Below are 27,772 nucleotides of genomic sequence, written 5' to 3' on the forward strand. Positions count from 1 at the left end.
TTGTGCAGACGTTTACGTGTGCATGTGAGCCTGAGCATGTGTGTGTGTGAGCGTGTGTATAATCTGAGCATGTTTGTGCAGACGTTTACGTGTGCATGTGAGCCTGAGCATGTGTGTGTGTGAGCGTGTGTATAATCTGAGCATGTTTGTGCAGACGTTTACGTGTGCATGTGAACCTAAGCATGTGCGTGTGTGAGCGTGTGTATAATCTGAGCATGTTTGTGCAGACGTTTACGTGTGCATGTGAGCCTGAGCATGTGCGTGTGTGAGCGTGTGTATAATCTGAGCATGTTTGTGCAGACGTTTACGTGTGCATGTGAGCCTAAGCATGTGCGTGTGTGAGCGTGTGCGCTCGTCTCTCACGTGTAGTCCATGTCCTCGGGTCCTGGGAAAGGCTCCAATGGCCAATTGAGGAAGCAGTTGATGAAGACGAGGCCGGCACCGCCTGTCCAGACGACCAGGATGGTGATGAAGCTCACGCCAAGGTCGTAGATCACCTGAGAGGCGTGAAGACGACATTGAAACCCTCGGGCCCCGTGACTGGGGTTAGTCATAACCCACACACTTCCCCTCAGGGGCGAGGCGATAAGGCCGCGGCCTCGCGGCTGGGAACTGGATGTTCTCACGCCAGCGCTGGAGGGGGAGCAGACAGAGCATGCTCAGTACCTTGACGCCAGGGAAGGTGACAGCGGAGGAGGCGTAAGAACCGATCATCAGAGCGATGAAAGTGGACCGGAGGTCACCAAACATGTTGGGTAGCTGGAGAGGGAGGGAGAGGGAGGAACAGAGAGGGAGAGATAGAGAGAGAGATTTTATCTTTACATACCGTTTACTTGAACAAAAATATTTACAGAAACAATGACCTTCAATCTACAAGATTTTCTGAAAAACACTTACATTACTAGTCCAACAAAAATACACATGTTCTATATGCAGAGAGAGAGAGAGGGACCTGATTATACTGATGCAATAAGGTCATCATTAAATGTGTTCAGTAACAGCAGGTTTGGGTACCCTGCCTGAACCTTGTGACGTGAGAAGTGTCCAGTACAGAGGACACCCAATGCAGGGGTGCGACTGGGTCCCTCCAGCGACAAGCCGTGGAGCCTGGTGCAACAAGGCTCTTTGAAGGCACCAATTAAAAATGCAGCTGTGTGCTGGATTGTGTAGGCAGGGCTTACGTGTGTGAGAGGTCAGCGGTGTTACAAAAGGACAACCAAAACAAGAGTGTGGAACAACGTCGCTGTTTTGATCTCAAAGACAGAGCACAGCCTGTACCCAATACTAAAGCAAACAGCTTTCATTAAAGGGCATGAGTGTTTGTGTGTGTATGTGTGTGTGTATGTGAGGGGAGGGGTGAATGTAAACAGTATTAACCAGGTAACACGTGCCTCTTTAAGTCTGAATAAATCAGTCAACGCACGCAGACAGAATTCACAGAAAGAAGGAGCAATGGAATCTCAGCAGCTTCCCAACTTTGTCTTGCTGGCACTATTAAGCTTCCCTAAGCAGTAGTATCCATTAATGGGGAAACAAAACTGGAACTGGCGGCAGTTTCAATGTGCTCACACGTGTCCCTTTCATCAGAACCACCAACCCCCCCCCCACGCATTACCCTCCTGTCTGCCCTCTCCATCCATCCCTCTTATTTTCCTCCCTCGCCTCATTCTTCCCCCTTCAGCCCTGTATATTTCAGGCTCGTTATTTTCCTAATTGGGACAGAGGTCGCCTGGAGAGACAAGCAACCAAAATGGCAATTACAATAATAACAATACCAAACTCCCCGACCCCTCCCCCCCCCCCATTTCTGCCTCAACAGGAGCTGATCTGGAACGCTCTGTTTATGAATGGCTGGGCAACTACAAGCACTTCATTACATAAGAGAATGTGAGGCTGAGCACATGATTAGGAGAACCAAATCATGATGAAATTTAAATTCTTTACATATAATTTGAAATAATTTAATTCATATTTTCTATTGAATTTTAGGAAATGAATTACATTCAGTTAAATGTATCAAGTAACATGTGACTTTCTTAAACTGGTAAAATGTCAATCATCTAAATGAGAATGACGCATTTATACGACCAGCAGACACTAATTAAAAAAATAATTAAATGCAAAATGTTTTTAATTGAATTTTAAACGCTACAAGATGATTCATAGTTTTTTTTTAAAAACAAGGCAGAGCTCGCATAAGGAGGTTTTGAAAGTTGCTGCTCTGTTCACCTTGAAACCAGACGCCACTGTGGACATACGGGGGTGGAACAGGAAGAACACAACGCTGCTCAACCTTTAAACGACCAGAACAATGACTGTTTGGGTTTTTTAGTAGCCACCATTTTCTCTGTTCCCACCTCTTCCTCCTTGCATCTACTTCGTATGCATCCACTCGGCAAACGCATGCTGCTAACTTTGCTAGGGCCTTGTCTGTTTGTGTATTTCACTCCCAGAGCTTTGGCCTACGGCACAATGGCAGAGTCTCTCATTTCAGTGTGTGTTCTTGTGTGTGTTTGTCTGTATGTGAGTGTGTGCATGTGCGCATTTGTCTGAGTGTGAGTGTGCATGTTCGAGTTTCTACGAGAGTGTGTTAGCATATGTGTGTGCATGTACGTATGTGTGCACGTGTGCCTTTGTCTGCGTGTGAGTCTGCATGTTTGCGTTTCTACGTGAGTGTGTAAGCATACAGTACGTGTGCATGCGAGCGTGCGTCTGTCTGTATGTGCGCGTGTATGTGAATGTGCGTCTGTCTGTATGTGCGCGTGTATGCGAGTGTGCGTCTGTCTGTATGTGCGCGTGTATGTGAATGTGCGTCTGTCTGTATGTGCGCGTGTATGTGAAGTGCGTCTGTCTGTATGTGCGGGGTGTATGTGAAAGTGCGTCTGTCTGTATGTGCGCGTGTATGTGAAAGTGCGTCTGTCTGTATGTGCGCGTGTATGTGAATGTGCGTCTGTCTGTATGTGCGCGTGTATGTGAAAGTGCGTCTGTCTGTATGTGCGCGTGTATGGAAGTGCGTCTGTCTGTATGTGCGCGTGTATGTGAATGTGCGTCTGTCTGTATGTGCGCGTGTATGTGAAAGTGCGTCTGTCTGTATGTGCGCGTGTATGTGAAAGTGCGTCTGTCTGTATGTGCGCGTGTATGCGAGCGTGCGTCTGTCTGTATGTGCGCGTGTATGAGAAGTGCGTCTGTCTGTATGTGCGCGTGTATGTGAAAGTGCTGTCTGTCTGTATGTGCGCGTGTATGTGAAAGTGCGTCTGTCTGTATGTGCGCGTGTATGTGAAAGTGCGTCTGTCTGTATGTGCGCGTGTATGTGAAAGTGCGTCTGTCTGTATGTGCGCGTGTATGTGAAAGTGCGTCTGTCTGTATGTGCGCGTGTATGTGAATGTGCGTCTGTCTGTATGTGCGCGTGTATGTGAAAGTGCGTCTGTCTGTATGTGCGCGTGTATGCGAGCGTGCGTCTGTCTGTATGTGCGCGTGTATGTGAATGTGCGTCTGTCTGTATGTGCGCGTGTATGTGAAAGTGCGTCTGTCTGTATGTGCGCGTGTATGCGAGCGTGCGTCTGTCTGTATGTGCGCGTGTATGTGAATGTGCGTCTGTCTGTATGTGCGCGTGTATGTGAATGTGCGTCTGTCTGTATGTGCGCGTGTATGTGAAAGTGCGTCTGTCTGTATGTGCGCGTGTATGTGAATGTGCGTCTGTCTGTATGTGCGCGTGTATGTGAGCGTGCGTCTGTCTGTATGTGCGCGTGTATGTGAATGTGCGTCTGTCTGTATGTGCGCGTGTATGTGAGCGTGCGTCTGTCTGTATGTGCGCGTGTATGTGAATGTGCGTCTGTCTGTATGTGCGCGTGTATGTGAGCGTGCGTCTGTCTGTATGTGCGCGTGTATGTGAATGTGCGTCTGTCTGTATGTGCGCGTGTATGTGAGCGTGCGTCTGTCTGTATGTGCGCGTGTATGTGAATGTGCGTTGAGTGCACGTTGTGCTATGCAGTGTGTTTTTTCCAGGTGTGACTTCATGAGGTTGAACAGACGTGTAATGAGGCCTGCTGATTGGGCTAATCAGTAACCAGCCTTGTCCTTCCCAGGAGGATACAGAACAGAGAGAATGTTCACCTGACACACCACACAACCTGCTGTCACACGCTGCACGCGGATCTGGGCTGGAGTTCACCGGCTTGACTTTCAGCCAATATAGGCCATTTTCACGGATCATTTAAACAACTGTGGCTCTTACATAATGAGGAACGGGACACAGGGAGGAAGAAAAAGAGCTCAGAAAGAAGGGACCTATAGAGAACATCCCGTATATGAATGGATTCAGTGACAATTCATTGGAAAACTGCAATGGTATATTTGCCTGTTCTATAGGCAAGTCCACCAAATCCTGTGTAGTTTGCTGACAAAAAGAAAAAGAGAAAGAGAGAAAGAGTATGCACGAGAGAGAGAGAGAAAAACAGACAGAGAGTGCAAAAAAACAGAGTGAGGCTCACTGACAGGCAAATGAGAATGAAGCAAGGGAGGGGAGGAAACGGTGAGAGGAGGGAGGAGAGATAACGGAGAGAGGAAGAGAAGCTGGGCGGTGGAAAAAACTGCAGTAAACAGGTTACAGTTTAACAGCAGCTGACACAAGCCGGCTGTGACCGGTTTGTGTCCACACGCACACACAGAGGCAGCACAATTTCATACAGCACAATCTGCCACTGGGCAGCGACCGTGAAGGGAGCGCTGTGACGTCACAGGCTCTGGTCTCACTTCATTTCACCGCTGGTCGCCAGCTATGGCCAGAGCAGAAAACTTTACAATACGCGACGGTGCCAATAGCCACTGCTTCGGCTAACAGCTCTCTCTCTCTCTCTCTCTCTCTCTCCTTCACACATGGCAGAACTGCAAAAGCAACCAGAGACCCAAAGAATCTCCCTGTTCCAAAAGGGAACAAAAGAAAATGACAAAAACAAAGGAGAAGTGGTGGGTCATGTGACGGCACTCGAGCCTGCTCACAGACGCAGGGCTATGTGTGCGTGACCTTAAAACGCTAGGGCAGGAAGTTACAACACAAGTCACACTCACGGCTAAGCAGGATTTAGTGTCTGAAAAAACGACAAATAATGCTGACTCCCAAGCAAGAGAGAAGAGAAAGGAAGTGGGATTTTAACGCTTACATCACAGGTCTTCAGCCCTCGGCCAGGGCGCACTGCTTTCTTATTGGTAGTCAGCACTTAACTGATCAGTTTGACTCCACAGTCAAGACACCACACCTGGAGTCTTTAGTGTAAACTGGTTTCTGTTTTCAAGGTGAGAACAAAAGGCAGCAGACCAGGGTTTTCAGACCACCCGCCTCACATGCTCATTATTAATGCTATTATTCTCCAGCCAGGTTACATAACCTTGCCTCAGGTCAGACAGGTTCAGTCCAATGTCAGCACACCAATGTGTGCCTGTGTAGCACCCCGTCCCCCGATCCACCCCTGTGGTGTCGCCAACTTTTTTTTCGAGGAATGTGGTTAATGATTGGTCTATTTGTCACTAGAAGCCATTAGGTGATGTTGCCATGCCAAACATGATGACATATTGATGCAATGATGTCATTACGCAACAATGTGATTGCATTCATGCATGTACGCAACCATTTTCAAATTTAAGGAGAGTAAATACAGAGTGTTTAGTATTTACTTAAAGGAGTACCATGGTGATTTTCACACTTTCTCGGTTTTATGTGCTATTTGCACAAGAGGCATTGAAGAAACACAATGAGCAAAGTATTAAATATGTCCGTTCTGTATTTTTGGAGAAATATGCGTTTTAAATTCATCATCCTATTTTCAACCGGTTGAGAAAGTTGTCATTTTTCTACGTCACGAATACAGTAACCACTCCTATTTCCACGCCCCGTAAAGAAATCTGACAGGACACACCGTCCTGCTGTTCAGACAATGTAAATATTTGACTAACGTTAGGTTCACTTAAATTAGAGTGCCTTTAGATTATTTCTGGTTATATTCATTTAGCTAGCTAGCTAACGTTAGCTAGCTAGGAGGTTTGCTTTCATAAGGCAATGCTATCGATAACGTTAGCTTGCTAGTTTGCTTTTATGAGGACGTTATAGTTGTGCTTTCATCTTAACTTGGCTAGCTAGATAGCAAAAATTATAACTGGATATAAGTCAACGTTCTTACCTTAGCTATCTATCGATACTTGATATACTACTAAGCTAGCTAGCTTGTGAAAATTCAGTCTCCCAAAGTGAGCGCATATCATGGGGGTAGCTATGGTAACCGGGCACGGTCTGTCAATCATAGCTAACTGACAGTTCTCATTACCACGCCCAGACGGTTCGGGTGAATTTTTATAGTGGGAAATTTAGGCTTAGAAAAATACGCTTTAAAGTACATTGAAATGACTGAAGAATAAAAAAATTATGCACATTTGTTTTGTTGTTGCCTGAAGACAACTGGGAAGTGTCACGTTCAACCACCATGGTACTCCTTTAAAGTTACAATCTCAAAGATTTCAGTTTCGTTCTCTTTGGCGGTACCAATGGCGAGAAGCGGTAATTGCAGGTGTGTTTTTGGACCTCACTTTCCATAGATCCAACCGGATCCAACCAGTGTCGCCTGTGTGACGTCAGTCAGTTGGCAGTCAGTCACCTGGGCCACGCCAACTGTTAGACTTATTATTTACTGAATAAAAAATGGTTGTTATACAAGTAACGTTATGTACATACTCATTCATTGTCTAACATTAGGCTAACTTAAGCTGTCTTTACACTGCCGAGCCGGGTTAAAATGCTGTAGCAGACCTGGGGTAGAATTAGTGATGATCAATTTCCACAAACGTTCTTTATCCCCCTTTTGCTCAGTATGAACATCTTTACACTGCAGAGAAGAATTTGCGGGATTCGCTGTGGCTCGTGCAATTATGTATCTCGTGCATCATCATCGTGAATGACTGTTGTGTGATATTTTTGAAACAACTGCCTTGTTTCTGGTTTTGCTAGCTAAACTGTTCTAGAATAAAGCTGAGCTGGGTGCTAAATTAGCAATCAGAATAAGAAGAATAAAACAAAAACAAAGGAGATTTCATCAAAAAGGGCATCAAGGCTGAAGGAACATATGAGGAAGCATAATAAAATAACCCTATAACCCCCCCCCCCCATTTTTAATGCTAGCAGACACCGGAAAAGACAGTACGCTGCTCACACACAACTGAGTTGAAGAGCAAGGCTGTTGCGTTAGCTCCGCCTACCCTCTCTGGAGAGGGTAGGCGGAGCTAACCACTGATGGACCAACCACTGATGGGTGATGGAAAACGCGTCATTATCTATGCGCCGCTTGTGATTTTTTCCCGGGAATGTCGCCACAGAAACCCAGTTCTTTAATCATAAATTATAATTATTATAATAATAATAATAATTATATAAATTAATATAATAATAGGCTCAATCACCATTGTGTTACCTAATTCAGCGATAGATAGTGACTTAACAGACATTTATTTTAATGAAAATCTTCGAGATTATTACTCGTAAAAAAGAACTCATTTTCACTGCAGTTGCTTTTAGGGGGTTCGTACGTGTTGTTGGATCTGGGGACAAAGCTGGTGAGTTGGCAACAGCACGTATGCTCCCCCCCCCCACTCCACTCACCGTCAGAGATGTGAAGGTCAGGCACATGCCTCCGAAGCCATTCAGGGCCAGAGCGATGAAGATGAGGACGGACATATCTGTGAAGGACCAAAAAAGACAGAGTGTCAGAGAGAAAGACAAACAGGGAAAGCGCCTGGTGCGGAGATTTGGAGGACAGGCAGGCAGGCAGGCAGACAGACAGCCAGACAGGCTGGTAGGCAGACAGACAGCCAGACAGGCTGGCAGGCAGACAGACAGATAGAGGTGGTGAAAACAGATGAAGAAAACAGGAAGCAGGGCCATAGAGGTCAAAAGTGGTTTGAAAGAGAGAGATAATGACAGAGAGGCCACACTGAATGAGGTTAACCACACAAAGAGGAGCGTAAGAGCACTTACTGTCTGGGTCATTGGCTCCATAGGCAATCAACAGGCAGGAGAGGCCAAAACAGGCACTGTAATCACATACAGTAACAGTGAAATTAACACTAGGGTCATTTTGTCATATTCAGGCAACCCTACGGGTCTCTGGATAAGAGCATCTGCTAAATGCCTGAATGTAGATGTAAATGGAAACTAATTATCTCATGAACAGTGGCTGACATAAGCAGTACACAAGGAAGCATGCAAGGGAAAAAGACAAAAATTAGCTACAATTTTACTGTATCTATTTTTAGGTACGTATATTTTTAGATAGCTTCTCATTACGATGCAAAATTTTAATCTTTTTTCTGTGCATGCTGCTTTGTACCACTAATGTCAGCCCCAGCTCATGAAATGCAATTAATTTATTTTAAAGAAATTTATTTAAAATCCCAATTTATCTGCAATGGCTATACTTTTTTCCCTTTGTCTACAACGTATTGTAAATATAGACTAAGGATGACTCCAATGACCAAGGGGTCCGCTGCCCACAATCTATACCTGTCTGATAATGATGCTTTAGGAGGTTGGTGCACCTTTTTCTGAAGCACAACCACTACACAACTCCATGCCACACAAAACACAACCTCAGACCGTAACACACCACACCATGGACAGCAACACAACTTCACAAACTAACACACCACAGCAAAACACAACTTCACAACCTAACATAGCACACCACAGCAAAACACAACTTCACAACCTAACACAGCACACCACAGCAAAACACAACTTCACAACCTAACACACCACACCACAACAAAACACAACTTCACAACCTAACACAGCACACCACAGCAAAACACAACTTCACAACCTAACACACCACACCACAACAAAACACAACTTCACAGCCTCACACACCACACCACAACAAAACACAACTTCACAACTAACACACCACAACAAAACACAACTTCACAACTAACACACCACAACAAAACACAACTTCACAACCTAACACACCACAACATAACACAACTTCACAACCTAACACACCTCAGCAAAATACAATTTCACAACCTAACACACCTCAGCAAAATACAATTTCACAGCCTAACACACCACACCACAACAAAACACAACTTCACAACCTAACACACCACAACAAAACACAACTTCACAGCCTAACACACCACACCACAACAAAACACAACTTCACAACCTAACACACCACAACAAAACACAACTTCACAGCCTAACACACCACAGCATAACACAACTTCACAGCCTAACACACCACACCACAACATAACACAACTTCACAGCCTAACACACCACAACATAACACAACTTCACAGCCTAACACACCACAGCATAACACAACTTCATAGCCTAACACACCACACCACAACATAACACAACTTCACAGCCTAACACACCACAACATAACACAACTTCACAGCCTAACACACCACAACATAACACAACTTCACAGCGTGACACACCACACCACAACATAACACAACTTCACAGCCTAACACACCACAACATAACACAACTTCACAGCCTAACACACCACAACATAACACAACTTCACAGCCTAGCACACCACAACATAACACAACTTGACAGCGTGACACAACGCTGCTCCGCGCCCGACCCCACGGCGGCTCACCTCCCGAGCAGCCTGAGCATGCGGGGCCCGTATTTGTCCATGACGATGCCCAGGGGCAGGGTGATGGCGCTGAGCAGGAAGGAGCCCATGGTGAAGGCCAGGTTCAGAATCTCGTCCTGCTCCTTGCAGATGAGCCAGCCGTTCATGCGCAGGACCTCGTCGGCGTGGCCGGGCGTGGCCTCCGTCTCCTCAGCGTAGTAGTCCTGGTATTCCGGATCCACGGTCACTGCGGAAGGCTTCGGCTGGGTGTGGTTCTGAACCGAGCTGTTCCCTGGAGGACACAGAGACAGTGAAAGAGAAAGAGAGAGAGAGAATATAAGCTTAGATAACCAATGTATGTTCGACATACAACAAATTGAAAGAGAGAGAACTTTAATAAAAGTTTTATTAATTATACTCCATAGTATTCATAATTTTATTTATGTACAATTCAAAATACAGAAGAACGTGTTGACTGAAGGAGAGGCAAACAGAGAGAAAGAGAGAGAGAGTGCAACAGCACTGTCATCTTCAGTCATCTAAGTGCATTTTCAGTTCTTCAAAGGACATCCACTCAACAATGCTACTGACAATACAGCAGTTACTGGAGCAGTGGGTGGAGCTGATAGTTGATGGGAGCAGTTGGACAGAGGGTGAACACATCATTTGACAGTCAATTCTTCCCTCTTCTCTCTGGAAGACTTTGTGACCGGTCAGAATGATTAATTTTAGAATAATAACGATCGCAATTCTTCCACTGAATCCTTCGTGTAATGTTTCAGCGTGCACCTGCATTTATAGACGTTAGTTTTCATATTGCTAGGAGATCTGATTCAATTAGATCGTCATCTAATTGAATCAGATCTCCATCAACGTCATCACACTTGTGTAAATAATACTTTCAGATAGAAAGATGTGAAAGATTTAAAAAATGTATTAGTCACTTACAAAATGTAACAGCAATAGAATTAGAGTACAGTAAAGCTGATACATATGTACTGTACATTCTCTTTTGCAGCTGCGTTACTGGCTTGTGACTCAAGCCCGATTGAAGCTATATGTCAGCACATCCAGGGAATTTGTCAGGTTTACACTACCTCCTGATATACCTTGGGCCAGGTCAGGACCTACTTTCACATAGGTGAAAACGCTATTTTGTCTGAGAGCAAAGGCAATATGCAATCAATGCTAGCCCTTCAAATATGGATGTACGTCAGGACTTCCCAGACTCAGCCCTGAGGGCCCCTTTTATGTACACTGGCATCTATGTTACAGCTTGTCTCTTGATTCATTTATGTTTGCTGAGAACATACGTTTAAATTTAACTTCCATATTTTTTCTCACACTTATTTGGCTAGTTGCTATTTGCTTTGTCTAGAAACTCCGCAATGTTACACGAATGATTTCGTTTCAGTGGCCAACAATTTCAGCGTTTAGAGCACCGCTGAGTTTACCTGAAAGGTGAAACTAGGACATTGCAGCCCAGCAACCACATAATGCAACAATTTGCCTTACAGCACATCACAGAAAACGAAAGCATTAGTTGCCTGAGAACGGATCTGACTGATTATAAGTCCTAAAGACTTTCATTGTCATACACTACAGTACATCACAGACACTCAACAGATGCTCTTATGCTCTTTTGTGTTTTAAAAAACATTTAAACACTCTTTACACGGCTGGGTATGTACTGTAAGTAGTTAAGGTTAAGCACCTTGCTCAAGCATACAACGGCAGTGCCCTACCTGGGAAGCAAGCCTACAAGCCCAGTTCCTTAACCGTCATACTACTACACTGCCACCCTGGCAGTAGAGGCATGCATTGCTTTCACTGACATAAAGAGTAAATCGGGGGGAAAATCATTCCTCACTTCCCTCAATATTCAAAAGTGTCAAATTAAGAACAATTAACATCTTGTCATAATTCAGAAGCTAGTTGTCGTCAGAACAAAAATCTGCATAAACAGGGAGTGCCAAGTACAAATAAGCCCATCTGAATTCAAATAAATTAAGTTAGAACATAATTCACGCCGAGCATCTGACTGTGCAGTGTCACTCAGTGTTCACGTTTTCTTTGCTGTAAATGCACCTTCCACATAGTCAGCAAATTTACACACCGCTCTTAAAGTTCCTCTCGCCAATTCCTGAATCCCACCCCCTGCTCTGTGCGCTGATATGCTCTCACAAAGCAAATCCCACAATGCTCTCATCTTCTTTCCTGGCACGGCGAGGCCCTGCGCGCTGTTCGTCTGAATGAGGCGCGTTAGGGTGAGTCACCGGACTCCATGAGTAACACTGCTCCTCTAAGCAGTGCTGAGTCAATGGGAAAATGCTCCAGACCAGCTGAACACTGCGCCGCACTGCTCCACACGCTTAACACAGGGCTCACAAAAGCACAGCACACGCTTAGCGGGCCACGGTCCTGCCCATCAGCAGAACACTAGCGCTGGTCCGTCGTATGCTGACTGGCAGTCATTTCAGTATGCGACAGGCCTATCATACATAAAGCTTTCAGTGCGATGACAGGCACGTCTGGCGGCCCAATTCACATCTCTCCAGCAGAGGGCCCGGGCAGGAGCCGTCAGTTTGGAGCCCCACTTAACAGGGGTGTCAGAATGTCAGCGCGCTCTGCTCCACGTGCTGACGAGCGCTCGCCATTTCTGCTGACACCGGCTCGCCAAATATGCTTCTGCTCACCCTTTACTGTAGCAGGAGGGAGACAAAGTAAAGAAAGTAAAGAAGGATTGGCGGTGGGGGGGTGGGGGGGTTGGGGGGGAACCAGGGGACACGTGAGGCCCCTGGGGAAAGGGTGACGTTAGCATAAATCCTGGCCGCACTTCCCTGGTGAAGTAACACCCACTCCTTATTCCTGGTATTCGCGGCTGCCTGACACAATGGGTACGCGTACATGACTAGCCCCATCCCGCCCCACCTCCCCCAGCGGTTCCTGGAACTGTGCCATTGAACTGTGCTTTGAATGTGTTGACCAGCCTTGATCTCGCGCACACGCTGGAGGGGGGGCTGGTGGGTGGGGGGGACAAAGAGAATGAGGAAGTGGGGAATATGACTTGTCCTGCCGCACAGACATCAAACGCATCATTCTGCCATGATAGGAGAAATTCGACCTTTGCCCATCCTCTGACGCTGCACTGAGAGTATTTTTAAAAAAAGCTCCTTAGACTTACTGACTTCAGCATAAAAAGTCTGTTCATATAGCTTAGGGCTGAGGATAAGAGATAGTCCAGTACAGTTTATCAACTTTTATTGCCCCTTTTGGAACACCTGTTATCAGACCATGTACATAAGCACTTACATAGTCCTCTACCTGGACTTCTTTCAGGAGATTGTAGCATGTTTAACTGCAGATGCAAAGAATCGTGGGTAAAAATACAGCCACAGGTGAGCTATGTCAGCAAAAATCTGTGGCTGGTAGGGTCACCTGGGAGTTCAGCTTTCTCCAGAGTACTCCCCCCCGGCGCACTCTGTGTTTGGAATGGTAAATGGTAAATGGACTGCATTTATATAGCGCTTTTATCCAAAGCGCTTTACAATTGATGCCTCTCATTCGCCAGAGCAGTTAGGGGTTAGGTGTCTTGCTCAAGGACACTTCGACACGCCCAGGGCGGGGTTTGAACCAGCAACCCTCCGACTGCCAGACAATCGGTCTTACCTCCTGAGCTATGTCGCCCCTAATGTGAGTAGTGATTCGCAGAAATAATTTCATTTTATTCCTGGCCTCTCTAAAGAAAAAAAAATGCAATACTTTGTGGTGAAAACAATTATTTACAGGAAATTCTGTAACAAGGTCTTTCCCAGCGATTTTACACTGTAATGTGCGAGCGTGCTTTCTTGTCGCAAAATCATCTTGCCGACTGCTCACAAATGCAAAATAAGATCTTGCAATACTGTTTTCATGATTATTATTATTATTATTATTTTTCATAATGTAATGTTTGGATATTCAAGCTTGATATATTTGACCACTCCAGAAAAATGAAATCAGCTGACTCATGCAGAAAAAAATGATGCTGAAAAGAAATAAATGTATTCAATTTTCTAAGAAACACTTAATCTAAATTATAAATTAATCCTTCACTGTCTAGTTTTTTTAAATGTCTTTTTTCTTGACACAAATTTAATGTGTTTTTATGTAATCAACCTTCTGTAAATCAACTGTTAAACACAGCAATTTATGCTGCGGGTACTATGCAAGTGTTATACCGAAAATTACTTTTAATAAACTTAGAAAACTCTTTCTTGCGAGACTTCCTCAGGGCAACTGGGAGGGATTTCATTTTCACGGTTTTGTGAGGACTTCTATTGTCATTTTGCTCTTTTAAATCTATTTTGTTTTCGGTGTGGTTCAGGTACAACCTGTTTTGTCAGCACAAACAGTTTGCTATCTTAACTAAGGTCTTTTTGGTATATATTTTGGGGTAAATATTGTGCTTACGAAGAGACAGAGTTGTAATTTGTGCGTGTGGGCTCTACTGTCCTCTGGCCTGTATCCTTGGTGCTGTATTAAAAATGAAATAAATCAGTTTAGAGTTTTATATAAATACGTACTAACTAATAGTTTATTGAGTTTGATGGTAAAAATGTGTCAAACACAATGCACAATTTTTTTTAGTTTATTACGACAATTACTGCAGCATAGAATAATAAATACAGAGAGAAAAAGAAATACAAACTGAGAGCAACAGAAAGTGAGAGGTGATAATGCGTGTCAAATGTAGCACCATTCGCGCCTAGTCCAGAGAATGTAAAAAATAGAAAAATGTAAAAAATAGGCCTAGACACAAATTACTGCGACCGGACCTCTGCTTTATTGGGGTAGGGATTTTGACACAGCACTCAGTACTTCCGCACACTCACAATCCGATCTTGAGCGACCAATGCCAACCCCTCAGCTATGTGACACACGTACTCCGTCCATCGGAATGGTGTCAGCGACTGGTGTGCGCGGTGGTGCCACGCTGTGGAATTCCGTGACGTGTTTGGCGGTGGACTGGCGAAAGGGCTGCAAGGCGGGGCATCCTGCGGCTCCGTGATGGCGGAGAATGCCAAAGCAGAGAGCTGTAGTGCTTTACCGTATACTAACCCCATTCCCGAGGCGAAATCACCATAATGAGTGAAACCAAGTCCACAGCCACGGCGCAAAGAAACACCACCAGCTCCTGGTACCGCAATCCTCATGCAGGAGTCAAATAGTGCTACCTTGTAGCTATACTGATTAAAAAGCTTACCAGCGATTTGGCGCTGTCGACGACCTCACACAAAAATAAAATAACGAGGTGCAAAGTTTTCCGAGCGCGCTCACGTGTAACACTGAGCAAGCGTCAGGATGCCCTCCGATTGCAAGCAGCCTACCTTAGCTAACATGTAAGAAGAGTCCACACTCCTTAAGAGATACGTCTCAGATCTCCCAGTAATCAACAGAAAAAATACAGCCGCGGAACGCCTCCCGTCTTGCTTTATTAATGTGTACCTGTTCAGATGGTTTTTGTGGTATTGAGGATTTGTAAATTGTACACTAATGAATTTGTTTATATAGTTCCAGGTAATTAGCTGGGTAGGGCTGTGACCGGACCTGTCAGCACTGGGCTGTCTCACACACTCATCAAAACGAATGAGCACTAAGCTTGCTTTGGCTGCGATCTCTGATTTTATGCGTTGGTGGTCCATTTCCTTCGATTAAATGGGGTCGGGGATTTACAGAATTCCGACTGCTGTATTTGCACATTGGGAAATGTAGTTCAAGAAGGAAGGCTGCAGTGTGTGTCCCAACGGGACTGACGTTCAACCACCGTGACACTAAACAAACTTTTTGCATCTTTTCTCACACCTCAGCGACATATCAGAAGGCGATAGGCTGGAATTCAAGCGGCATATGTGAAAGTGTTCTTACAGGGAGATTGAGGTATCCTGGAGGGAACTGGCCGTGCCCATATCACAGGCAGAGTAAGGCACAGGCAGACCCATGCTTCAGCACAACACATAGAAAGTACTGGGAAATAAGAAGCACACCTCCAAGAAATAACTACGGACTCATAATACCCCACTTGGCAGGAGATGACAGGACCACTGACGGGGCAAATAGAGGTAAAGAGCACTCAGAGCTGGCCCTATGGTCTTGGTGGCCCTAAACAAGAAAAAATGTTGGCCCAGGGATGGTTGTGGCCTAGAATGACTGCAAAGAGTGTTTATGCCAGCAGCTGTCTCTGGCAGAACTGGTAGCCCCTGTAGGCACTGTCTCAGAAACTTCATTTAACTACTCATGCATTGTATACTTCTATCCCAACCAATGTTTATTACATAGTAATGTGGGGTGTTCAGTGTTGAATAAACTCAGGTAGAGTACACTTTACTCTGATAGAGTGCATGTGCTCCCAACCACTTCGAATCATATCAACCCCACTAAAGTTAAATTAACACCAAACATTTTTTGTTAATTAGGTATTACTATTACTATGTCCTTTCATTGCTGTGTTATCGCTCAACATGGTCATTCCATTATACTACATTTTATTTGGCAGACGCTTTAATCCAAAGCGAAGTACAATAAGTGCATACCAAAGGTCATTGGAACAACTACAGAACACACGTCTGATAAGGTACAATTCTCATTAAGTACCAGTTATCCATAGCCATGAACATCAAGTCTAGTTCATGCAGTAAGCATAGGCTAAGTCAGTAAAGTATGTTCCTGTACATACTTTCTTTGGCAACATGAATGAATGGCATTATAGCCCATTTGTCCTTAATTTGCCAATGCATAATTCCCAGTAGCAACCAAACGCCTGTCCCATGTGCTGCTGCGTCCTCTGTCAGTTTTGGGAAGCACAGAGCAGGAAGGGGTGCCCTCTGAAATGCACGCTTCCAACTGCCACTGAGCTGCGCAGCCGTGGGGAAGAACTGCACATGTTACGCAGCTTGTGCACTAGCAGCAGGTAGTTCAAAAAAGCTGTGTCAATCTACCAAAGGAATCTCGAGTGCAAGTTTGGAGGCAGAGAGGGGTGGGGACTGGAGGGGGGTTACCCTGGGTGATGCTCCAGTCAATTAGGCATCAGATTGTGAGTTTCCCAGGTGCAGTTAGGTAATTTAACTGATAATGAGGAGGTGGGGGAAAAGGGAGAAAACGGTGAAAAGAGATTGACAGAAGAGATGTTTTCTGATACGGGAAATAAGAAAGCAAGAAGTAAAAACGGGAGAGGTGATCAAAGTTCTGTGTGCTGGCTTGCCCATTCGTGCCCATTTTGAGCTTGCCAGATCTGATAAAGCCAGCGGAACAGGACAAGACCGTGCTGCACCGAGGAACACAGTGGAACACAAGGTTCCGCTCTTTCTGCTGAGCCAATTACTTTCCCTCAGTCAAGTGACGCTGATAACAAGAGCACTTTATCCACCCTTACGTAAACCCCGCGTAGCTACACACAAACCACACACAAAACACATAAGACTGACTTCCTTCCCCCATGCAGGGGGTTGTCATGGAAATTATGAGCAATCGGCATTCATTAAAAGTAATTACGCTGCAAGCACACGTGACTCCTCCGAGTCTCGTTTCGGTCACGCGTGTGCGCGCCTCCGCCCACCTCCTTTATCTGTCCCGTCAGTTATGCGCCCTCAGCTGAACTGCTGCTTTATCAGCCGGCTTTAAAACGCAAAGTCCACGCCATTACGCCTCAGGTGAGAACACCTCCCTGTACTGCCAAAGCACTCACTGCTCCGGTCCTGGAAGCAGCTGTGACTTCAGTGATGTAACATCAGCCTTTCAGCTTCGAGAATCAGATATTATACATAAGTAAAATGCAGCAACGTACCGATGAAGGAAAGGCCGAATTGCTGGACAAAAAAATCACTGAAAGCTTTATACACTACAGTTAAATGCGAAAGTATGGGGAGAGTTGTTGTAACATTTGATGACTACATCGAGTATGTGACTCATGGACGTCATTAGGGTTCATGATGATATCCTCTGCAATGTTCTGAAAAGCATCTATCGCTGCCTTTCAGTTATTGTGTGTTTGCTGGAGTTTTGAACCTTCAGTTGCCCCTTGAGCAAGTGAAAAGCAAGTTCATTGGGGTTTAGATCTGGTGACAGACTGGGTCACGTCACACAATTCCACCTTGTCTTCCTCATAAGCTCATTGGGTAAATGTCTTTGGTGGTTGTCTTGCAGCACGATAAATTTCCATCCAAAGAGCTTGGTAGCATTTCTCTCAATAGTGGTGGACAATATTTTTCCTTACATTTTATCTGTTAGTCTATTGCTGCCATCACTGGTTTCATCATCAATAAAGACCCCTGAACCGGGTCCAGGTGCAGCCATACAGGCCCAAGCAATCACAATGCCTCCACCATGCTTGGCAGATGAAATAGTACATTGAGGGTCCAGAGCAGTGCCTTCATCCACACTTCCACTTTTCCCTCGCTCCATTTTGCATTCACAGCTCTTATAATCATCCTGTCATCACTTTCTGATGTCTTTTACAGATGGCCTGATTAGTCGTGTGATCAGTAGCTAGATCCTCTTTAGAACATTCCATACTGTTGACTTTGGAATATGCAAACATTCTGCAATAGCTTCAATTGATTTTTTTGGATGTCATCCTCACAATAGCTTTTTTGGTAGTCATACTCAGTTCTCTGGCCCTCAGAATCTACAAATGCTTAAAAAGGATAACCCATGCCCTGACACTCACAGCTTTCCATTTATAAACAGTAATATGGTAAAACTGAAATTTGAAATTGTTGATAGTCATTTGTCCCAATACATATGCTGACTTGAAATAGAGGGACTTGACTCATGGAATTGCATTGTTTTAATAAAGCACAATAATACCCAACAGACACAACTGCCTATTCCAAAATAGTGAGGAAAAGCAGGTAAAAAAGTGAAAGGGAAAAGTTCCCAAAAAAAAAAAGGATTTGAAATGAATGACTGACCAATTTCTGTTCTCAGGAGCAGCCAATGAGTTGTTCCTTGCATAGCAACCATGGAAACCCCGCCCCTCCCCCTCCTCTGCCACAGGCCATGACTACCACAAACAACTCCCTTAACGGTTCACATATTGCATAATAACATTTAAAAACATTTCAGCAACAGCTTTCTTTAACCTGAAATGAACTGTGTGGTTTCAACATCTCTGTATTCCCATTCTTCTGTGAATCCGCTTTCAAAATAGATTTCATATCTGCTTTTTGATGTATTGTCTGTATTAAGTATTGGACGGCAAACTGTAATGCAATCCTGTTGCGTAGCCTTGGGAATGGATTGGAAATTGTTTGAAAAATGCATTAGCATAAGATACACTTTATCATTTTTTTAATCTGATATGCACCGGTCGTGAACAAAAGCAGTTGAATCTCAAATAGATTCATGGCCTATTTGCTGTTGTATAAGCCACCCCTCACCTCTCTACCCCCTTCTACTACTCTGAAAGGGACAGCACCTGAGTGTCTGTTTATCTCATCCCTTACTTTGGGCTGTTTGTGGTGTCAGAGAATCAGAGATCTCTGAACAAGAGCACCTCTGTCTCATTGTGTCGATCTGAAAGTCTGTTGGACTGGGTCTCAGTTCTTGCCAAGGGGGGTGGAGAGCAGTGGGTCCCAAACATTCGGCACACTTTGAACTTTTAGCCAGGTTGAATGCAGACATTTATAAACATCGTCTTTCAAAAAGCGTTAATTACTGTTTGGTTATTTGGTGCTTGCAGTCCAGCGTCAGCTGAATGATGACAACAATCTCCAAACAGTCTTAGAACATATGGTCTTCCAAAATGTTCTGTTAAAGTCACAGAAAAACATTCCAGGCATGTCCCAGACAATCTTACTAGCAACATGCCCTCGTGGTTATCATTTGTACATGAGAAAACAATGCAGCATACAAGCAAATACATTCTAAGTACTGAAATGGCAGATATGCGCAACACTGTTACCATTCCTGATAAAAAGTAACACAAATTACCATCCATAATTGAAATAAAATTTTATTTACTTTAAAATTCCAGAGCTATCCCTGCAGTACTACTTGTGATAAAGAGATTATATTCAAGGGACACCAAGGACAAGGGAACAATTGGCACCCTGTGAACACTGACCCTAAATTTCCGGAAATGTTCCGAGGATCAAAAACTGTTTGGTGAGATCAGACGAGAGGTGTGAGCCAGGACGAATGTGCCCCACTCTCTCATGAAACCCTACCCAGAGGTTCACAGTAATTATTACGGGAAAAATAAAATGCTTGTTCAGCTGCAGAGATGCAACTCCATAAGAGACAGGAGATATCTACATGGACTTTGCCCAGCAAGCTAGCCTCCCGATAAATCGTTTTATAACGCATGGACACATCCACCGCACCTTCAGCTGGAGACAACAGTTGAACCCTCCTTGAGATCTAACACAACGCATAACGGACTGCCTGAGGCCAAAGACTCAATGTAATGGAGGAAGGTAGCAGAGGTACACAAACACAAACCTCTGGCACTCAAGCAACCAGGTATTCAGGTATTCTGGGAGAGGTGCAGATCTCCCAGTGAGATTAGCTGCTCCCTTCTACTGCCCATTCTTTAGTCTCCCCTGTGCACAGAGCCTCTCTTTCTGGGTTTTGCTGGTGAGAACCACATAGATCAATTCCTCTTTTGTGCTAATGGAGGCCTGACTGGCAATTCAAATTCAAAATGGAGGTCCTCTGCCCAACTCAGGCCTTCCCAAAGAGGTGTAGCCCGGCAGAAGAGAAAGGAATGCATTCTATTTCACTAAATACATCACACTGCAGGGTCATTCTACATAATCGCAACTGTAAATCAGTTTTCCCTTCTGTCTCCTTGAGGGAAGGCAATGTCTTATTAAAGCATAAGAACCTTTTATTCTCCTCAGAATTAGCTTATTTCCGATTACCTTTTTAAATCAAACCTACTTAATTGAAGCTGTCTGTGATTCATTCATCATGAAGCTGTTTAATTTCATTTAACACGTTTGGTAAGAGAGATTTTTAGGTAAGTGGAACAGTTGCGCACCTTCACCTCCAGGTCCTGAGCACAGTCATGGCTCCGCACAACCTGTGATTAATCTTGCTGCTAATGGCACACTCACAGCTAGCTGTACACTCAGTCTTCATTTCAGCTGACAATGTTCTTCCTCCAGACAAAAGTGGGAGTAGAAACTGTCTACTGCAGATTAAATAAGGAGTTTTAAATGCCTGACTACTCATTTAAACTGAATCTACATCTTCAGTCAGACCTCCTTCTGGACTATGCAAAACACCAATAATATTATTTATTTCTTATTTACAGCAATTACAGTACCTGAGAGCAGATAATGTGTACAGAAATGTCCCAGTGGCTGTCCTTACCAGGCTATAGCCTTACCGGGCTCTGGTCTTACTGGGCTCTGGCCTTACCGGGCTCTTATTGGGCTCTGGCTTTACTGGGCTCTGGTCTTACCGGGCTCTTATTGGGCTCTGGTCTTACTGGGGTCTGGCCTTACCGGGCTCTTATTGGGCTCTGGCTTTACTGGGCTCTGGTCTTACCGGGCTCTTATTGGGCTCTGGCTTTACTGGGCTCTGGTCTTACCGGGCTCTTATTGGGCTCTGGTCTTACTGGGGTCTGGCCTTACCGGGCTCTTATTGGGCTCTGGCTTTATTGGGCTCTGGTCTTACTGGGGTCTGGCCTTACCGGGCTCTTATTGGGCTCTGGCTTTATTGGGCTCTGGTCTTACTGGGGTCTGGCCTTACCGGGCTCTTATTGGGCTCTGGTCTTAATGGATTCTGGTCTTATTGAGCTCTGGCTTTACTGGGCTCTGGCCTTATTGGGCTCTGGTCTTACTGGGCTCTGGTCTTACCAGGCTCTTATTGGGCTTGGCTTTACTGGGCTCTGGTCTTAATGGATTCTGGTCTTATTGAGCTCTGGCTTTATTGGGTTCTGTTCTTATTGGGCTCTGGCTTTATTGGGTTCTGGTCTTACTGGGCTCTGGTCTTACCAGGCTCTGGTCTTATTGGGCTCTGGTCTTACCAGGCTCTGGTCTTATTGGGCTCTGGTCTTACTTGACTCTGGTCTTATTGGGCTACGGTCTTACCGGGCTCTTCGCAGAGGTAGGAGTAGAAGCCCTCAGACTTCAGCATGATGAGCAGGGAGCCCCAGCCCAGGAGCACGGCGGAGAACAGCAGGTTCTCCACAACGGCAGTGATCGCCATCCACCACCGGCGGGCGAAGGCCGTGGCCAGCGTGGGTGCCATGGCAGCAAGGTGGGCGTGACAGACAGACAGAAAGAGACACAAAGCTCGTTGGCCAATGAGCGGGGGTGCTTCTGTCACTGCTGATGATGGGGAGGTGGCAGTGGGAATGCTCCTGGGGACTCTGTTGAGAGAAAGGGAGAAAAATTATAATAAACCATTCACAGAGCCCCTTACATTCAAGGAAACAAGCAGTTCAAAGCAATTCACAGTGGAGTAAAAAAGACAACTCATATGAAAATATGTACTCTCGCATACATGAAGAATAACAAAAAAAAACTTATGAAATAGTTATCTTCAAGAATACTTTAGCGTACTATTTGTCCACAGGGGACTACAAAAAGCAATAGTAAAGGCACCAAAAATCAAATCTGTGGATTAGAATACAGCCTTTTAAAAAATAGAATAGAATAGATTATAGCCATTTTAACCAGATAACTGATCGAGACACATGATCTCTCTTACAATGAGGACCTAGCCAATATACATAGAGAATTATACAATAACAGACATCAGTCACACAAGGGAAACCCATATGCGTGTTAGCACAACCAAAAAGGTGGAGGAGCTGGTTGATTTGCGAAATGGTGCAGAGGTATGAATCACGCAAAACAGGCGTTCAACTGCTTATTTGGTCATGTTCTCTTTTAAGGGAACTGAAAGTGTCTCACAAGCAGACAGGAATGGCTTCACTGAAGGGTGCTTTTATGTGAAAAAGGATGAGTACAATCGCACGTGAAGATAGGCCTGTGTTCTGGCTTTGTTGGTATAATAGTAGGTTTAGGGTTCAGGTACTGGTTCATGAGGCAAACTGTAATTTAATGGAAAACTCCCTGCATTAAAATATTAACAAAGAGTTATGCCATTGCTGACTGACTGGAATTATTTTAGAAGTGTACTGTTTAAGATTATTTATCAGTTTTTAATAGTATGAAGAAATAGCATAGCCTACAGATCTGGCTATTTGAAATAGTCAGATGGTATAATTACCTTCAAGTAATGTAGAGCCTGGCAAGGGAACATGCGATAATCATCAGGGTCAAGGTCAATTCCATTTTAATTCAGTCAATTCAGGAAATTGAATTCAGGAATGGAAAAGAATGATTATGTTCAATGAAGATTTACAATTAATTAATTGAATGTCAACTCATTTTCTGAATTTATTGAACTGAAATGAAACAGGGCCCAGGCGGCCCTGATAATTGTGATTTAAGTCCTTACAATAAAATTATATTTTATTATGGGCATAGTAAACTAAAAACCATCTGACACATATTAGCAGCTAATCGACACATTTGCTTTCATAAAAAAAGCTTGCTGTTTCGTTGTTTTCGGTATGTCCATTCGCCGCTGAGAGTCACTAATCTCGTGCTATTCTAGAAACACCGCTTAACGGTGCATGACATTATTGATGCCCCATGCTGCTCTTTAGTGCTGGAAACTTTTTTCTTTTTTTCTTCACTTTACTCCATCTAAGGGCAAGTTCCAGTTGATGTTGAAAAGTGCGGGGTCATGATTTCAGGCCACTTATATTTCAGGTCATATAATATATTCACGACTGTTTCATCATGCTGTCCATGCAAGCAATATAATAATTATTTAACTGTATAAATCAGGTTTTTAATTATTTGAAAACAACCAGTATGTTGAGAATAACAGTTGGCTGAGGGACAAAAAAATTGGCAATCGTTTTATGATTTTGAAAGATTACAAGACATTAGTCATCTACAATAATTGTTTACATCAGCCTTTGTAATAGGCATTATATAGATGTATGCACAATGCACTTACTGGGCACTTATTTTTTATTAGACCGCTGACAGCTCCGCATATTCTTTGATTCAAGTGTTTGTGATCACTAAAGGACGGTTCCTGTTTTATTGTGTCTGTGTTAATTGGTGAACTACATGAGATAACCACCGTTGTATTCCGCCTATCACCGTTCCCTTGACTAACGGGTTCACACGGCTCATTCATTCTTTTGCATAAAGCTTCAACTGCAAGTAATCAGGTGCATTTTACTTTCATGACACATCTCGCAGCACCTGCAAGTACGCTTCCCGTCATCCCAGAACACACTATCCCAGCATTTGGCGGTAATCCCTGTAAATGTGTCGTAGGCTATAGATCATGCTTTCAATAGTGAAATAAAATGACTCAGGTGTCGACCTACAGCACTCCGTTGTACTTTATATCTGTGCACGAGCGCAGCCCCGTGGCAGGCACTGTATTTGAAAGGTGGACATTCATCTCATCACTCCCAGTATTCACGGTGGTATTAGAACCCATAAACTCAGGTAGCTATCCCCACCCTCCCCCTACCCGTAGGGGACAACATTTATTTCAAGAGTCCAGGAAACTGCTAAAGTCAATACAAGCACACCGGTTCGGAGTTTCTCTGCATCTTGGATTTCTAAATTTAAAACCGAAACCAAACTAAACAGCGCTGAGCTCACGTGAAGCACACACTGTGCTCATAGCCATCCGGTTTAACCAGGTAGGCGTATAGCATGTACTGGTTCAGCATATTAATGATACACATCGTGTGAATATCCTGAATTTCATTGCCCTTTATAAACCTCAAAGACAAACAAACAAATGACATTATAGTTTGTCCAGTAGCACCATAAGTCACAGCCTTCTCAGTCTTGTTAACATAGTTCATATAAAACGTATCATACCTCAGAGAATATAAAAAATAAGAGCTCTTCCGATTCCCGTCACTGTGACCAGTTGGCTTTGGTTGACACTTTCGTGGAGATGACCTCACTTCTCGTATAACTCCGCATCAGTACTTCTCCCTCAGCTAAAGGTGGTCGGTTTTATATTTACGCAGACCTCTGAACAAACAATACTGCACTGCCATTGGTCAGTTGAGGAGCTATAACTATCTACATCCAATCAGAGCCGAATAAAATCTCTTGTATGTGCTGAGATCTCATTAATAACTGGTACAGGCACAGCTTTTTAGCTGTTCAACAGAAAGTATGTGTAGAAAGTGTAGAAAAATGACGCTAGGAGGCCAAAGACCGCAATAAAACAGATTAAAGTAAATTAAAATACATCTATTTTCTAACAGACTATGAATTACGTCAATTTCGTCTAATCTTACTCCACATTTTATCCCACACGTCGCAATGATTAAATCGTCTATTAAAAATAATGTATTCCATCTATTACATTGTGTAGAAAACAGCAATGAAGTGTGATAGCTTAAGAGCACAATCACACACACACACACATATATATATATATATATATATATATATATGGGTGTGTGTGTGTGTGTGTGTGTGTTATATAGCCTATGTATGTATTACAGAACTTCTATTGCGTTTTTATTACTTAATGATCATTCTATCATTCCCGTGTCTTATTACTTGGTTGTGCAACACTGGCAATTTCAAGCGTTTAACCGGTTGCTGCACGGGTAAAGGAAATAAGAGGTCCCACAATATTTTAATAATTCGCCTTTTTCGATGAAAAGTCGTTCTGACATATAGAAATAACATGTTTTGCGCTTCCTGTCCAAAACTCTAAAATAAAAAAATAAAATAAAAAATAAACGCTCAGTGTATGCAAACTTTAATTAATCCTCTTACTTCAATGAAATGACATGAAGAATTTTTGTAGTTTCAATAAAATCAGTTTCAATGTTTCCTCTTCACTCTACAGCTCCTGTGACCATTTAGCTGAGACATAAGTTATTCTCTCATTTAATGAAGAGCACGCGAGGCGGTCTCCAGCATTGCCACCAGGTCTCCTTGGTGACGACAGATTGAGGTAATTACTCACACGAGACAGCTCGAACCGCTTCACTAGCTGCAGTAAGACAGTCTATGTGCGTGTGTGAACTCGGAATGTCCTGGCAAGTAGGTGTCCGTGCAACTACACGCAAAAACCTATTAAAGCAGACTGCCACCCTATCGGAGACAACAGACATTCCAAGAAAAAGAATGACATGTCCAAAAAAGAAAAATGAAAGTTTTTTAAAAACCTGCGTTAAAGCCAAAATCCCGAAGAATGTAGACTGAAGTGCTCCAAGTGGTAGATGAGGCAATATTACAGATAGTCATGTGGTGTTGCGCAGGACATTTATGATGGGGAATGTTTCATCTACAATTTTTGTGTTAACGTCATAAAATCAAAGGACAATCACTGCACTTTTTTTTTAAACTTTTTTTTATTTTTGAAGGCAGAGAGATGAAACCGGCTACATACCATCAATGAGAAGCGTAAGCGGTAAAAAAAAAAAGAAAAAAGAAAAGCGTAAGCGGAGTGAATTGGCCGTATTAAGTGAACAATGCCTCCTACAGGCCTGCTGTAAAATGCGCAAGTCAGTTACAAGGTCACTCTGTTAGAAAGCTGCTTTGTATTTCGTCGCGTTCTTGTTGGCTACTTCAGAAATAGTATGTTTTTTAAAGGCAAAGGGGAAACAGTGTAACCCACGTCTCAACATGAATTCCATAAGGAAAGGCAACCGGTGCGTGCAAAAGTAGGAAATCGTAGCGCCAGAGTCGCTACAGTGGAATCTGTGCCTCATTTGAACAGCCTATTTTAGTCGTTCTCTCGATTTGGAAACCCGGTCAATATTTTGTATAAAGGGCACGGAAGCAGACTCACATTCGCAACACTAACAGCCAACCGTGGCGTATTTCCAGCCTGCAGTCCCTGGGCTTGGCCCACCAACTGAGGTGGTTAGCCATTGCGCCAGAGGACTTCTGTTCCTCTTGCGCAGTTGTGCTGTCGTGTCTAGGAACCGACAGAATTCAAAGTCCAATCATTAATTTGTATAAAACAACTTCACGAGGGAAAAGATACCACAGCAGCAAGCTCTTCAGAAAAGTTAGACTTTATTTGCGCAGGCGCACAAAGCCGGATCAATTCTGCAGAATTGAACCTCGATTGTCAGTTTTACATTCATTTTATACACTGTGCATCCCACAACTCCCCCTAACACAAAATACCATCTGTCCTTCTTGGCACCACAATGATTTTCTGTTCTTGGGTGATAACGTCATTGTGTCATAACTTTCCCTTAAAAAATATTAGTCTTTATTCTGTAATTTTCCATTAAGAATATAAGTCACAGCCACCTGTAATTTTCCATTGTATTCAGGTTACATAGGGGTCACTGTAAAATATTAGTCTCACATTTATTAGCAGTTGATCAGTTTGAAAATATAAGTGTATGGTTAGTATTTGATTAAGCCACAGCTAGCATACAAGTGCAGAAGCGTTTCAGTTCTGAGTCACACTGTAACATGCGAAAGCATAAAGCATTATCATTGCCAAACGGAATTGCTGATCAAGAGCGCTTGCAGGGAAGGCACATGTGGAAAACGGACATGTAGGGCTCTTCTTATTGACGGTTGAACCGTATCAAAATCTATTTCCCCTACCATTAAAAAATTAAATTAACAAAAAACTTTAATCATATTCCCCCCATACAAACGTTAAATAGTCTATATCAAGTTCACAATGGTACATGAAGGTAATAGTTCTATTATACTCTGGGTTATTGACTTGCATTCAGTTTGAACATTTGAACTAATTAAATTATTAACTGTTTCCTTAAATCCAGGCAAGATTACAGCTTGCCAAACACCTATAATCCCTCATTTTCACTAACAGTTTTTTTTTTTTTTAAACTTTTGAAAATACATAACACGTTAGAGTTAGACCTGTCAAATTCATACCAGAATAGTTATGGCATAAACCCTGTAATTTTTCAAATTGATGCAAGACTGACCACTCAATTTTTAAAGTTCAATTTTTGTTTTCCGTTTCAGGTTCAAAATATTCTTCACACACATTTTACATTCAATCGAATTAGTCTCAGGTTTAAAACCTTAGTAGATAAAAATAAATTTTACATACACCATTGTTTCCACTTC

At 43.6% G+C, this 27,772-nt stretch overlaps 1 protein-coding gene across 2 annotated transcripts in view; it reads right to left on the bottom strand.

Annotated features, from left to right (window-relative positions):
• Positions 1 to 24,706, bottom strand: part of LOC135263439 (large neutral amino acids transporter small subunit 4-like) — a 37,286-nt gene extending 12,580 nt beyond the window's left edge. For both annotated transcript variants that reach the window (XM_064351459.1, XM_064351458.1), the window contains exons 1-7: positions 24,557 to 24,706; positions 21,719 to 21,999; positions 9,663 to 9,933; positions 8,018 to 8,073; positions 7,643 to 7,719; positions 667 to 759; positions 364 to 497 (exon numbers count right to left, since the gene is read on the bottom strand). In XM_064351459.1, the coding sequence (XP_064207529.1) occupies positions 364 to 497; positions 667 to 759; positions 7,643 to 7,719; positions 8,018 to 8,073; positions 9,663 to 9,933; positions 21,719 to 21,878 (791 nt within the window). In that variant the 5' untranslated portion in view covers positions 21,879 to 21,999; positions 24,557 to 24,706. The remainder of the gene's footprint in view (positions 1 to 363; positions 498 to 666; positions 760 to 7,642; positions 7,720 to 8,017; positions 8,074 to 9,662; positions 9,934 to 21,718; positions 22,000 to 24,556) is intronic.
• Between the last annotated feature and the right edge of the window lie 3,066 nt (positions 24,707 to 27,772).

Source organism: Anguilla rostrata, chromosome 9 (genome assembly GCF_018555375.3).
Source record: "Anguilla rostrata isolate EN2019 chromosome 9, ASM1855537v3, whole genome shotgun sequence".
Taxonomy (NCBI): domain Eukaryota; kingdom Metazoa; phylum Chordata; class Actinopteri; order Anguilliformes; family Anguillidae; genus Anguilla; species Anguilla rostrata.